The sequence below is a fragment of the Siphateles boraxobius genome, unplaced genomic scaffold (genome assembly GCF_051911475.1).
Source record: "Siphateles boraxobius isolate OS27281-9 unplaced genomic scaffold, OSU_SipBor_1 41, whole genome shotgun sequence".
NCBI classification, from domain to species: domain Eukaryota; kingdom Metazoa; phylum Chordata; class Actinopteri; order Cypriniformes; family Leuciscidae; genus Siphateles; species Siphateles boraxobius.
Genome location: NW_027509042.1, coordinates 26995942 through 27011899, shown reverse-complemented (window position 1 = coordinate 27011899; position 15958 = coordinate 26995942). Strand labels below are relative to the sequence as shown.

Sequence of the window (15958 nt, the reverse complement as noted above, 5' to 3'; positions counted from 1 at the left end):
TGAATTCTTATATTCAGCTAAAGAAAAAAAGAAGGGCTTAACTAAATTTTAAATTTAATTAAATTACTTGATACGCTTCCCTTTCCTTTTAGTTTTCTTAGAGCTATAAGGACGTTCTAACTTGACCTTTACCTTATTTTAGATCACTAGTCACTATCCTCATCTTCTCTCTCTCTATAGGATTACAATATCTAGCGACTGTTGTTTCCATAGCGAGTTACACAGGTCATTAATATCCTACTTCCTGTCTGTGTTTTACCCATCCTCACTCCTTAGCACCAAGCTAAGTACATGAAGTACGGCTAAACACAAACGCACAGTAGGCCCCAGACAGAACTGGAAACACTTCCCATTGTTTCTTCTTCTTCTTTTGGACCTTGAGATGTCTGATGTGTCCCTGGTAGCTTAGTCTAACAGCAGCATAACCCATAAGTGACTCCTGTTTACCTATGTCTCCTAGCTAAACCTAAATAGGTAAAACACTCCTTTCTTCCTCTTCTTTTCTGGTTTCATCCCATTGTTTTATTTTGGTTTTGCTCTATCTGTTACTCTCGTAGCACAACATGTGAGAAGAACCATCAGCATTTTCGAGTAATAGGTTATGACATGTAAGAGCCCAGTCATCAGTCGATGCTGCTTAAAGCACGTCAACTAAGATACTCAAAACTTTTTTTTTTGTTGTGTGTGCTCACCAACACTAAATTTTAGCTGCTCCACATAGCCATTCTCCCACACAGATAGCTCACCACCTCTGTAGAAACTTGCATTTGCCTTTGCCATTTCTCTCTCGTGTTCCCACAAGTGTTCCAGTAGGCCTCAGACACCCAGCCCTGCCACCAGGACCACCTGAAGACCCGGCAGAGCAGTGTCATGGACATCCTTCAGCCTGAAGCAGGCAACGACCTGCCACGGCAGAGGAAGGAACAGTTAGGCAACAATGAAAGCAGACGTCTGACACCCAGCCTGAGCCACCAAGAGCTGACCAGCATTATCTTCTCCTTGGCCATGCTCCCGCAGGCCTCAAACAGGAGGTAAATGAACTAACGCTGCCAGCCACAGGACTCCACAGAGAACGAACCCTGCTCAACGGGAGAAGGCACAGGACAGATGCAAGGACCCTGACAGAGCAGAGCAACTGAAAGAGATCATCAGTTTTCAGGCGGACGACAGCTCTGAGCACCTGCAAACCGACGGGTAAAGAACTGTTTCACTCAAAGAACTTAAAGAAATGGTTAAACTCAAAGAGAGTTAAAGCCATCAATGTGCAGCGGAAGTCCGAACACTGACTTAGCGATGCTGTAACATTATTGATGCACTCCATGTGGTCCAAAGAGAGCTGCAACAGTCCAACCCACTGCAAATGGACCACACAAGAAAGATGGACCCTGCTGACCTTCACATTAGCAGCGTAAGCTTCCCCAGCCCTGCACAAAGGGGGGAGGAGCCAAAGCCCTCGGCTTAACACTTCACCAGACAGTGCCCTGAGAGCCCCTGCAGCTGCAGGAGGAAAAGGTAAATCAGACAAACCCTGAAATGGCACATGAAGTGACACTCAACAATCTCAAGTGAAAGGTCAGAAACATCCCTGCCAATCTACGAGACATTGATTTTCACCTGCAGTCTCCAACCGGTATGGCACACCGAGACAGACTCCATCTGATCTGGACACATCCAGCCCAGCTGGGCCCTGCCCAAACACCAAGCAGGACAGACCTAGAAGGCCCTGTGCTACCACCACCAACTCCAAACGAGTTGTCTGTGGAACTTACAACGAACCTGTGACGGAGGAGGACACCAGCTTCAAGAAACTTTTCCTCCAAAACCAGTTAGTCACCATATTTTCACCTGCCCCCACGCAATGCCCACTCAACGATGCGTGACCTGATGCAGAAGGCCTCTAACACAGAAGTCCTCCCCAGAAAAGGTTCCTAAGACCCCATTGATTCTGAACTGCAAAGCCAGAAGGCACACAGCATGAAAACAATGCAAGACTCTGCTAAAAAGTCCCTGGTCAACATAGGACATAAAACTTTTAAAGTAGATGAAAATGTGTGCTCAAAGAACAGCAAGACTCTGCATTAGTAAAAGTAGAATTTTACTGATATAAAGAAAATCTTGAATGGACGTGTAAGCCTCACCTGCCAACAGACTATGCACAACTCTTTTGAAACAAACATTTGCTACATGCTGGTTGAATTGGCACTGCTACATTAGTTTCCATGACAATGAAGGGTTACAGGAAACACTAGCTCCAAATAGGGCATACCTTGACGCCATAGTGTAGGAAAACCACCTGAGTTTTAAACTACTGTTAACCTACAGGCGTGCATTTGACCATTGCGGTCCAACTGGAACACAACATGCGATACGCATTTTGATCACTGGTTGCTGGCTTGTCTAAATGCAGATAAAACGATAGCGGGAATTGACATCTCTACTGTAAGTGAAAGAGTCTTAGATTTCCAACTGGTATCAGTAAGTTCAGCATTAAAGCGTAAGTCTGTTTGACAAAGGAATCTCATCTCAGCAGCTTGTAAACTGTACCGATATCTATCCTGCTTTGGTCAAAGAAATCCAAATTGCAGTATTGCTAAACCTGTTTCTGAAAAAGAAAGCTCAGGACAGTGTTATATATACGTAGACCTGGGTGATGCTCCCCTTTCTACAATGTAAAGGCCTTACAAATTATTGTTAGATTGATGTAATTCACCTAAATTTTTAGCTGCATCCACAAGCAGAGAGCTACCTAGCGATCAAAACTGTTCACTCGCTGAAAAGTCAGCATTTATGCATGAGAGGGACGTAACTATATAGGCTTAGACAAGCTTTGACTTACAGCAAATCTATTTCCTTACTTTGTAAACGAATAGAATAAGTTGTGTAAAGTAAAGAGAAGAGTTCCATGAGTAAAATTAGCTAAAATGCCAAAACACATTAGCATTTTACTGAATGTAACATCAAGTTCTTGAAAGACTTAAAGTATAGGCGCCCCCTTTTAACCCGTTTAAACATGCATAACTCAGTAAAATGTGTAGACATTCTTCAGGTACTGTTGAATTGTTCTGACATGCACTGGTTCCCATGACAACGACTTGTCACAGGAAGTGCTAACTCGTGACGTCATTTTGTAATCAAACCAGCCTAGGTGGCTAAGCTAACTTAACCTAGCGTCCATCCAGCTTAGGCTAAGCTAAGCTAACCTAGCATCCATCCAGCTTAGGCTAAGCTACATAATAACTTCTACAGTTAGCGGTTAGCATCATTTACTTGAAGCCTTAATTACAGCTTTTATGTATACAGCGCAAAGTATTCTAAAATACTTTCTTTAACCCCATTTAGGGTTTCTAATTTTTCTCTTTCCTTACTTTCAATTCTTCTCAGCTGAATTTCACCTTCACTAGTTTAGGCATAGTCCTTGCTGAGCGCTGTAGGCTAAATTTGCAGATGCCCTGGCAATTAAACCCAAGTTTAATTACATGTAAGCTATGTAGCTAGAGAAGAATTATTATAGTTATGAGAATTTTCATCAGCATATTGACTAAACCTTTGGAGGGACACACACGGTGTGGTCTTAAACACGCAACAGCTGTGACCCACTAGGGAGTGTTGGTCCAGGCAAATCTAAAGGTTAGTCACTAGTGCTATTGATTATTCTCAATTTCAGATCATTACCGCTGTTTTGATTACTTACTTTATTTTTTTATTTTATTCTTTTATTTCCACTTTGATAATAATAGCAGTCAGCTATTCCCTTGTCTATTCGGTCATCTATATGATTTAATTCCATTTCCTCTCTTGTTCGAATGTGGTTCTATTTCCCATTGGGCCCAGAAAGGAAACAGAGACACCTTTATTTGTGATTGTGTTTATTTTCAACAAGTGCACTCATTTTTGTGACCCTGCGACACAAGTAATTTCAACAATTACTAGGGCATAACTATAGTCCTGAGGATTGATAATAAGCATAATTTGAATAGGAAAGCTGTCCCTTTTCCTCCTATCCTTCACTTCGTCAAGCCGCAGTGAACCACCATTTAAGTCCAGAGAAATAATTTAGTCATAAGAACCATCTTAAGTCATTTATTTCATCTCGGCTATGCCCTTTCCAGGAAATACTCTAGGAACCACACAAGTCTTAGCCTCCTAACATCCACAGCTAAGATGATAAAGATACAAGAGACACATCACTAGCTAGATACACATGAAACACCTAACTTTATGCTACATATCTAGCGAACCCATTAAACAGTGGTTCTGAACTTTTAGGGTCATGAATTAGTCTCTCACCACAAGTGTGCCAAAATGTCACAGAGCCTCTGCTTAACCTGACCCCAACCTTCCAGCTTACCAAAGACTATGACAAACCAATGGACACTATGAGAAACCACCTCTAACCCCTCCAACCACCCACGAACGCCGTCTGCACCCACCGACAACCGGTGCCCCAGACAACTGAAATCAACAAGCACACGCTGCGTGTACAGGACAACACTCTGTGTTATGCACCTGATGACATCGCTGCGCCAAAGCTTGTGGTGCCACAGTGCAAAAGGGGGGTTCATGCCAGTGTATGCCCATGACGCAGCATGTGCTGCACACCGCAGCACCAGAACACCGAAGCAATTGGCATTCCGGCGTCCTCGAAGCGGAAAGACTGTCCTAGCCAACAAAGGACGACAGTCGCTGAGATCTTTCCTCCCTTTCTCTCTCCCTCTCCCCTTTGTCTGTTCCAGGATGCTGCTGTGGTTAGTCTTCCTGTGCCTCCAGCCAACCAGAGGACAGCCGCAGTCGGTCATCTCACCAGGTCCGGTATCAGGCAGCGTCCCGAAGGAACAACCGGGACTCCTTATCACCAACTGCAGGACCCACACCCAGAGAGTGTATGTTCGACTCCACTCCCTCTCCCACGCTGAGGCCAATGTCGAACACATGCTCAACCAACTTGAAAAAAAAAAAATGTCACACAAGCAGAGCCAGATGGACACAACCGCCACTGCCGACGGAACTCTGTTAACATTGGCATGTCCAGTGTCAACGCACTGAACCTAGCCACCTTGAGACAACGTGTGGCTGAAATTCAAACTGAAATCCCACAGCTAAAAGGGCAACTCACAACACAGAGTGCCTCCCTGCCGTCCATCGGCAAGACATCGAAGGGAACTGTGGTAATTCTCAACACCCACAGCGTTCGGCTGAACCAGACAGTGAACTCCATGAAACAGCTGTTTACTGTCTTCCAGAATGACTTTACTCAAACTCAGCTGGTCTGTAGTCTCTGATCCAAGACACACGCTGCCCTGCTGAGGCCAAACCTGAATCAAAGCTGGAAACCTCATCCTTCTTCAAGAACCACAATTTCACCCTAACTCCAGAATGACAGGTGAAACCCAGTCAAGGCACCTTCTGCCCCAACACCTGCTGCAGAGACCTGTACTGGGCTACTGTCCACATCAACCGCCGTGGAACGACCACCACTCCAGAAGACGCCAGCAACCAGAGGCCACCATGGCCTTCCAGCCTTCTATGACAAAGGTGTGTCTGATCTGTCGGCACTTTCAACTTCGATCATGGTTGTCCTTGAGGGGGACAACAACGGTCGAAAGGGGGGGATGTAGGGTCTGGACCAATCAGACACACACTAATTATTCATATTCACTATATTTAATGAATATAAAGGTCTATGAAACTCTCCCCCAAAACTAACCTCACAAATGAAGTTACTTTGTCAGCCGGGTGTCCGGTTACAGAACACTTTAAGACTGATAACAGACTTTACGACCTCAAAGGAATGTGGCCACATGCGCCACATGCTTAAGAGAGAGAGACCATCTTTAATTAAATAAACTTTGCGGTGTTACTCTGATCTATGAAGGAACATGCCTCACAGAAACTGTGATGATTTACTGTCTTGTGTACTATTAGGTATAACAACATGGTATGTTTGATTGGGGTGTATGTGGTTGAACAACCACCCAACGGTCAATATAACCTCACCTGTATCATGCTTCCTAGCAAATTAATCCTCATTTAATGACACACACTTTGATGTACATCACCTTCTCTTAGAATGCAATGTGAATTTGTTATGTCTATTTGAGCTTGAATGAACAGTCTAAGCATGCTGGGGACAAAGACCATAAATCAACTAAGAGCCACTTTCCCTCTCAGACATGTCCCCTTTCTGATTGGTCGAGTTCAACCCTTAGGGGAGGATCTTCTCCAGGCCTTATTAGAGACAGTCCACATGTGACCTCCCTCTCTTAGTTTTTTCATCCAGCCGCAACACTGTTCTGGTGAGACTGGGGAGCCCCCTCCCCCTCCACGGGGGCCCCAGGGCCCAGCAGGCCTCGATTCCAACCAGATCCGGCCTCATGGAAAAGAGGGAAGACTCTCTCACAAAGAACCAAGGACAATCTCAGGAGTTTTGGAACAAAGACTCCAACCAACAAAGAGAACGCTCAACCAACTTCCACTTGACACTGCCGGAACCATCAACGACTCCAATTTTCAACAACTTCAAGAATTGTTCCCATTACAAATGCAAGTATTCAATTCAATGAAATGTGAAAATGAAATTCTGATGGTTCTTCTCATAGACCCTCTTCCGGTTTCCAATTTCATCCTATCACTAACCTATTTATGTATTCATGTGTGTATGTTGTTTAGTTTATTTATATTCATATAAATATCTATATTTAGTTAATAAAACTTGTACATAATATGTATTTGGTTCTGTTTTGTTTGCAATACAAGTCACTTTACGATCACGGTTTTTGCTACTGGCTCAAAGTACTGTACAGGCGAAGAAATAATTATTCTTCGGTGGCCATGGAAGATACCCTTTATTAGAATAAATTAATAATCAAAATAGTTCGTTGGAAGAACTGATTAATTGATTGTAATATTAATTCAGCCACATCAAGTTAATCCAATTAACTGACCCAAATATTTATAATTAATAATAACAAGATATTATTGATTATTAATATTTCCAAAAAGCTGAGTTCCTTACACGGCGGTACCCAGCGAGTTTCACATTGCCTGCGATCTGAGCAGTGATCTGCCAGTCTGTGTGCTTCTCCCTGGTCACCTCAGCACCGCTGAGTTTTTCCTCTCTAAAAGAGCTGCACGTGGCACGTCTTTTTAAAGATGTCTCGTCCGTGTTCTTCTGGTTGCGGTCGATTCCTGTCTTCCTTTGATGGGCACAATCGCTGCTTTGCGTGTTTGGGCTTAGAACACACTAAAGCAGCGCTTGTGGATGACTCATGTTCCTTCTGTGGGAACATGGCCATCGCAACACTAAGGTCGAGACTCAATGATCTCATTCGAGAGAGAGTCTCCTCATCCACACCACGATCTACACCCTCCACGAGAGGTGGTACTTCGGCTGGTGGACAGGGTGACTTGAGGGTGACGGTGTGGAACAATCCGACGATGCGTCCTCGGACCACGCCCCCCTCTACAGTGTTGCAACCCGCGAGTGCTGCGGTGATTCTACCGGGTCCATCTACTGATGCCCCGCGTGTTTCATTCGGCGCTCCAGAGGAGGACTCGATGTCGATCGCGGCATCACAAGGCGGGCAAGAGTCATCGGGAAGTGATGATGCGGCTGCATTGCCTCCTTCTGGAGTACCAGCGTTGCCCGTATCAGATCCCGAGATGACGGCCATGCTCTCCCGGGCCGCCGCGAGCATCGGGCTTGAGTGGAACCCTCCGCCCTGCCCTGAGCGCTCGCGGTTGGATGACTGGTTTTTGGGTGCGGCTGCTGCCTCACAGCCACAGCCAACCCCAATACCATTCTTCCCGGAAGTGCATGAGGAGCTGGCGAAGTCATGGAAGGCTCCCTTGACCTCCCGTGTACGTTAGTCAGCTTTCTCCGCCTTTCCCCCCCTCGATGGGGCGGTACACTGGGATTCCCCCGGTTGAACGCTCTGTTGCCATGCAACTGTGTCCTCAGAGCGCTTCATCTCGTGGTATTCCTAAGCACCCGTCCAAGGCCTGTAGATTTTCGTCTACCCTCGTGGTGAGATCTCACAGAGCTGCAGGACAGGCGGCCGCCGCTCTGCATGCGATGAGCACCTTGCAGGTCTACCAGGCCCAGCTGCTCAGAGATATGCGCGAGGCAGGGACTGACCCAGGGCTCTTCGATGAGCTGCGTGCCACCACTGACCTCACTCTCAGAGCGATGAAAGTGGCATCACGCTCCCTGGGTCAGGTGATGGCCACCTCTGTGGTCCAGGAGCGTCACTGTGGCTGAACCTGGCTGATATGCTGAACCTGGCTGAACCTTTGCCCAGCTGTTCTCAACCGCACAGAAGCAGTCTGAGGCGATCAAACATATTCTGCCCCGACGGCCTGTTGCTGCCTCCACCCAGCCGTCGGTACAGACGCCTCAGCCTGCTCGCCGCCGAGGGCGCCCTCCTGTGGCTCCCTCCCCTCCCGCACGGCCCAAGCAGCAGCCTTCACCCGGGCCGCGTCGCGGAGCAGGCCGCAGGAAGGCGCCACAGCCCTCTCCAGCCCTGCGCCCCGCTAAACGCCAGGCTAAGCGGTGCTCCTGAGATGGGCTGCTCAGTGATGGTGTCGTTTTTTCCCCAGGAGGTGGTTGCAGGCCCCCTCCTTCCCCCAGCGGAGGGCCGGGGGAGAATCTTTTGTTCTCCCGCTGCTCACCCACGGGTGGGCAGTACCCTATCGGGTTTAAAGAAAGAACCGATACACCTATCACTGAGCACACAGAGCCGGTTGACAGTGCGCGACGCCCCCGGGCCTCCCCGCTCTCATCCTTCTCTGTCACAGAGTTCTCGGACCGCAGTGTGCGCCGCCCCCGGGCCTCGCCACTCCCGTCCCCCTCTGTCCCAGAGGGCGCGGATGACAGTGCGTGCCGTCTGCGGACCTCACCACTCTCGTCCCCCTCTGTCGCCAGATCCCTGGCAGAGCAGACCCCCGTGGAACGCTGGTCCTTCCCTGGTCTCCTCTGTCAGGACGCGGAGCATGACCGCGCCCCCGCACCGGGCCGCTATGCCACCCACGCCTGGGCCGATCACTCCGCTTCGCTGCCCCTCCGGCGGGACGTCAGTAGTTCGCATGATCACGCTGGTTCAGTTCCTGGCAGCTTGGTTAGAGCTTCCCAACCTGTCCCGCTGGGTCGCCTGAACTATCAGGCTCGGCTACGTGATTCAGTTCGCACGGGATCCTCCCCGCTTCATGGAAGTTCGCTTCACTATGGTCGGTGGCAATGCCCCTATCATGAGAGCGGAGGTTGCATTTTACCTCGACACAGACCGTTTCTCTGGTTTGCTTTCGAGGGGCAGGTATACCAGTACGCGGTTCTCCCATTCGGGTTGGCTCTGTCTCCTCGCGTCTTTACGAAGGTCGTCGAGGCAGCCCTTGTTCCCCTATGCGAACACGGGGTTCGCATGCTGAATTACCTCGACGACAGGCTAATATTAGCGCACTCTCGAGATCAGGTTTGCAAACACTGAAACTTAGTGCTCCGGCACCTAGCAGACCCTTCTGTGCTTCTGGGCCTTCGGGTCAACTGGGACAAGAGCAAACTCTGCCCCGTGCAGAGGATCTCTCTTCTCGGTATGGAGATCGACTCGTCGCCATGTCCGCACAGCTTACGAGCGAGCGCGCACACTCACTGCTGACTTGTCTTCGACAGTTCGATAGCAAGAGTGCGGTCCCACTGAAATTGATTCAGAGGCTCCTGGGGCATATGGCATCTGCAGCCGCGGCAACGCCACTCGGATTGCTTCATATGAGACCACTCCAGCTGTGGCTTCGCGATCGAGTCCCGAGGTGGGCATGGCATCATGGCACGCTCCGAGTTCCAGTGACTCCGACCAGCCGTCAGACCTTCACCCCGTGGAGGAACCTAAGTTTTCTACGGGCCAGAGTTCCCCTAGAACGAGTTTCCAGGCATGTTGTTGTCTCCACAGATTCCTCTTCCACGGGCTGGGGCGCCATGTGCAACGGACATGCCGCCGCGGGCTCCTGGACAGGACCCCAGCGCCTTCTGCATGTCAATTGCCTCAAGTTGGCGGCAGTACGCCTTGCCCTGCACCGTTTTCACACGTTGCTCAAGGGTCAACACCTACTAGTCCGTTCAGACAATACCGCGACAGTAGCGTACATCAACCGTCAGAGTGGTCTACGCTCCCGCCGTATGTCGCAACTCGCACGCCACCTCCTTTTATGGAGTCAGAAGCACCTGAGGTCCCTTCGTGCTATCTACATTCCGGGAGATCAGAACTTTGCAGCCGACGAGCTGTCACGTTTCGGCCCATCTCCGGCGAATGGCGACTCCATCCCCAGTCGGTCCAGCTGATTTGGGACCAGTTCGGGGACGCACAGATAGACCTGTTTGCCTCCCACGACTCATCCCATTGCGCCCTGTATTACTCCCTGTCCGAGGGCACCCTCGGCACGGATGCACTGGCGCACAGCTGGCCGCGGGGCCTACGCAAATATGCGTTTCCCCCAGTGAGCCTTCTCGCACAGACCTTGTGCAAGATCAAGGAGGACGAGGAGCAGGTCATTCTGGTTGCGCCGTACAGGCCCACCCGGACCTGGTTCTCCGAACTGATACTCCTCGCGACAGCACCTCCTTGGCCAATTCCTCTGAGGAAGGATCTCCTTTCTCAGAGACGGGGCACCCTCTGGCACCCTCGACCCAATCTTTGGAGGCTCCACGTGTGGCTCCTGGACAGGACGAGGCAGGTTTGAGTACCCAGCCACCAGCGGTGGCGGCTACCATCACTTCCACTAGAGCATCGTCCACGAGACATGTCTATGCGTTGAAGTGGAACCTCTTCGTCAACTGGTGCTCTTCTCGCCGAGAAGACCCCAGGAGATGCTCGATCAGTGTCGTGCTTTCCTTCCTGCAAGATGGGCTGGAGCGAAGGCTGTCTCCCTCCACCCTGAATGTGTATGTAGCCGCTATCGCCGCATATCACGAAGCAGTTGAAGGTAAGTCTAAGGCAGGGGTCCCCAAACTTTTTTCTATGAGGGCCACATCATTTTTCCTTTCTATAATGTAGGGCCGTAGTCTAACAGAAAATGGCATGGGCCGGAGTGATTTATTGTGGAGACTTTATTATGATTTTAAATGGATTTACAGTATTATGCCTCCTAATGCTAGATTAATTTATTATTTATGCACCATACATATCAAGTGATATATAGCCTATTAAAAGAGCATTATTACTATCGTAATGACATTTTTTCATATTCATTGCTATTGAAATCAAATTATTTACTTACTCATGCGTATTAGGCTAATCAGTGTGAACTATGGGCTTGTTTCTGGCTGGTGAGAAGTCCAATGTCAGGTTCCATTCCTGTCACAGCCAGTCTCAAAGACTGATGCAAATGTTCATCAGTGAGTCTTGATCTCATCGGATTTTTCATGAGTTTCATGCGTGAAAAGGTTTGCTCACAGATATACGTGCTGCCAAAAAGTGTGGACATCTTCATTGCATTCTTTCTGATGTTTGGGTAGGTCTCGTTAGGGAGGGCAGTATAGAATTCAATGAGACTGTTGGGCTTAAACGCGTCTTTCAGAACATCACAGTTCTGTAACTCAGCCAACTCAAACTGATAAGAAGGCAGGGCTTCGTCAATGTCAGAAGCAAAAGGGTTCTGAAAAAGGCGGATTTCTTTAGCGTGGACATGTAGCTCACGGAATCGCACATCAAACTCCGCCTTCAGCATTTCCAGCGCTTCCACTGACTTTTCAGCTGGGAATGGGACCACTGGTTTCTCAGCTGAGAGGCTTTGGGTAACAGGGAGATGGGTGAAGTCTTGCTTTTGCACTTGTCCCACAAGCAGTGTTAGTTTCACCTCAAATGCTTTTATGTGGGAATACATGTCACATATTAGTTTCCCCTTGCCTTGGAGCTGCACGTTAAGGCCATTCAACATTTCTGTCACATCTGTTAAAAAGGCGAGTTCACATTTCCATTTTGTGTCGATCAGTTCTGGGACAGTTTTTCCCTTTGTCAGAAGAAAAACATTGATTTCGGGTAGCAGCTCGTAAAAACGCCTCAAAACTCTGCCCCGGCTTAACCATCGGACTTCTGTGTGGTAAAGCACATCTTCGTGAGAAGACTCTAGCTCGGACAGAAAGGCTTGGAACTGCCTGTGTTTAAGTCCGTTTGCTCTGATGAAGTTTATACATGACACCACCACTTTCATAATCGATTCCCACTTCAGAACTTTGCAGCACAGTGCTTGCTGGTGAATTAGACAGTGTACTTGTAAAGGTGGCATGAGACCTCTTTCCTCCATTTCTTTATTCATGCGTCCTATCAGTCCCCTTGACGCGCCAACCATACTAGGAGCTCCGTCAGTCGTGATGCTGGCCAGCTTAGACCAGTCTAGATCCAACTCTTCTATCGTTTGGCACACTTTACCAAAAATATCCTCCCCTGTCGTAGTACCTTTGAGACTTTTTAGGGCTGCCAGCTCCTCGGACACTTCAAAGTTTGAGCTAACTCCGCGAAGAAAAATGAGCAGCTGTGCCGTGTCCTGCACGTCATTACTTTCATCCAGCGCTAATGCAAAAAAATCTAATTCTTTCACTTCTTCCTTCAGCTGGGCATATACATTATACCCCATTTCTTCAATTCGTCTGGTGATTGTACTAGCGGACAGACTCACCGCATTTAAGACGTCTTTCTTATCGGGGCACACCTCCTCCGCAACAGCATTCATACATTTCTTTACGAACTCACCATCACTGAATGGCCTACCGCAGGTTGCAATCAGTTTAGCTACCTGAAAGCTAGCTCGAATGGATGACTGGTTCAACTGGGTTTGCCGTACAAACGTATTTTGCTGAGCAGATAGTCCACTTTTTAGCTTCGACACTTTGTCTGCTCTCATTTGGCCTTGTAAACTCGCATACTTGTCTCTGTGGCGGGTTTCATAGTGTCGGCGCAGATTGTATTCTTTGAACACGGAGACTGTTTCTTGACAGATGAGGCAAACAGCCATTTCTTTGCATTGAACAAAAAAATAATCACTTGTCCACTTTTGGTTAAATACCCTGCATTCTGAATGAACTTTTCTCTTTCCCAACCGTTTGGCCATTTTGTTGTCACTTTAAATTTTCTTGCTGGATCGCGTGCACCCGCTCGATCATGATGGAACGTTAATCCGGGTGAATCTAACAAATAATTTGGCTACTTTAATAATTATAACTAAGGGAAATTTTATTTTGAAAGCCAATATGTATTATCAAATATGATATGATTAAAACATTTTTAAAATTAAATTGTAAAAATATTTCTCTGCATGGCATTGTTCAGAGGGCCGGTCCAAATGTGGGGGCGGGCCGTATTCGGCCCGCGGGCCGTAGTTTGGGGACCCCTGGTCTAAGGGGAAGCACGACCTGATCGTCAGGTTCCTGAGAGGAGCGAGGAGACTGAATCCTCCTCGCCCTCCTCTCGTTCCCTCTTGGGACCTCTCAGTGGTGTTAAATGCCTTGCGGAGGGCTCCCTTCGAGCCTCTGCAATCAGTTGAGCTTAAGTTTCTGTCTATGAAGACAGCGCTCCTGGTTGCATTGGCCTCCATCAAGAGGGTAGGGGACCTGCAGCCATTCTCCGTTGACGAAGCGTGCCTGGAATTCGGGCCCGGTCACTCTCACGTGATCCTGAGACCCCGGCCTGGATATGTGCCCAAGGTTCCCACCACTCCCTTCCGGGACCAGGTGGTGAACCTGCAAGCACTGCCCCTGGAGGAGGCAGACCCAGCCTTGGCACTGCTCTGTCCAGTACGCGTTCTCCGTGCTTACGTAGACAGGACGCAGTGTTTCAGGACCTCAGACCAGCTCTTTGTCTGTTATGGTGGGAGACTGAAGGGAAAGGCTCTCTCAAAGCAGAGGTTGTCCCACTGGATAGTGGACGCCGACCGTGCCCCCTTGGTGTGACAGCCCACTCCACCCGGAGTGTGGCTTCCTCTTGGGCTCTAGCGAATGGCGCCTCGCTGGCAGACATCTGTAGAGCTGCAGGCTGGGCGACACCCAACACATTCGCCAGATTTTATAATCTCCGAGTGGAGCCTGTGTCCTCTCGTGTACTCGCTCCAGTCAGCTAGTACTGGACCCGCTCAGGTGTCTTCGCTTGCTCGCCATTCCACTCCATGGACTGGATACGTGCGATAATTTCCTCAGGTGAGCCTCCTCCCTGAAGCCCTGAGTTCCTCCAGCACTGTTGACGCTGGCGCCAGTGTCTATTGCCTGTGCGTCGGCTAGGTGCCTCCGTGTGCATGGTTCCTCCCCTGAGTAACCCCCACATGTGTATTTCCACTGTAAGCCTCCTTGAGCATGTGTCTTTCCCTCGGCAAGCCACCTTGCCTCTCCTGGAGTTGAAAGTTGCCACCCCACGGGCTGGTCACTCAAGCGTTCCTCCATATGTAGTCCTCCGGCCATATGTGTATTCTTAAGTCCTCCCTACGGGTAGGCATGCTGCGGCATATTTCCTCAGAGATATGCTTCCCAGTGTACCTTGGTAGTCCTGTGTTAAATGGTAAATGGACTGCATTTATCTGCAGGATAAATGCAGGATAAAAAAAAGCCGACACGCTTTCACAGACCGAATGGCCACCAAAGCGCTTTACATAGTTGCCTCACATTCACCCATTCATACACACATTCATACACCGACGGCGGTGTCAGCCATGCAAGGCGCCACCCAGCTCGTCGGGAGCAGTTGGGGTTAGGTGTCTTGCTCATGGACACCTCGACACTTGGTCAGGTGGAACCGGGGATTGAACCACCAACCTTTCGGTTTGTAGATAACCTACATGAACCACTGAGCCACTGCTGTTAAGTAGGACTCCTTCGTCCGTGCCAGTATCACGACAGGGGGATCAGACTTTCGCAGGGCACTGGAAGACAGCTGTGAAGGTGGCGTGATTACACGGGGACCCCCATTCGTCGTCATCCGACGTAACTCGGAGTGACTAAGAAAGGGAACGTCTACGTATGTAACCCTCGTTCCCTGAGCAGGGAATGGAGACGTTACGTCTCCCTGCCACTTCCGCTGTACCGCTGGGTAGACACCTGAGTTCAGTCTCGGCTCCTCAGCGAAGACATGATCTGCCTATGTCGGCGTCTCTCCTTTTATACCCACGTGGTGGGGCGGAGATACGCTATGCAAATTCCGCAGACCCATGGCATTTCATCGCCATTGGCTCGTTTTATAATACACGAAGATGATTGGGTTTCTAGGCAAAACGCCCATTCGTCGTCATCCGACGTAACGACTCCGTTCCCTACTCCCATTACTCACTGTAATTTGCTCTGGCCCCCTTCCTGTTCGAAGGAGTGATGAGATAGTTGGCAGATTGTCATCACTCAATGGCTGGCTGTCTAAGTGGTGTCCGCAAAATAATATAGAATTCATAGACAATTGGAAAAGTTTTTGGGGAAAACCGGACGTGTTGAAAAGAGATGGTAGTCATCCCTCCTGGAATGGTGCTGCTCTTCTCTCTAGTAATTTGGCTCATAGTCTTAGAGACAAAACATGACAATCTGGGGCTCAGGTCAGGAAGCAGACAAACTGGCTAAACCGACCGTCTGCTAGCGGCCTCGCGTCACCAAGGTCAGATAAATCCCATCACATAGAGCCTCTTTCACCTAGATATCATCATATAGAGACTGTGTCTGTTCCCCGAATTTGGAAATCCAAAAAACTTCCAAACCGATCTAAGGTTAAAAATGTAATTGATATTCAACAAATAAAAAATAGATGTAATACAGATGAGCAAACGATAAAGCTTGGGTTGCTGAATATTCGATCCCTTACTTCAAAAGCACTCATAGTTAATGATATGATTTCAGATTATAACCTAGATGTGCTGTGTATGACAGAAACCTGGCTAAAACCAGACGATTACATTACTTTAAATGAGTCCACCCCTCATGATTACTGTTATAAACATGAACCTCGCCTGA

At 48.6% G+C, this 15958-nt stretch overlaps 1 protein-coding gene across 1 annotated transcript; it reads right to left on the bottom strand.

Annotated features, from left to right (window-relative positions):
- Positions 1–11280: 11280 nt before the first annotated feature.
- On the bottom strand, positions 11281–12714 carry LOC143707157 (general transcription factor II-I repeat domain-containing protein 2-like). Its single transcript, XM_077199908.1, has one exon. The coding sequence runs from the start codon at positions 12712–12714 to the stop codon at positions 11281–11283; it is 1434 nt and encodes a 477-aa protein (XP_077056023.1).
- Between the last annotated feature and the right edge of the window lie 3244 nt (positions 12715–15958).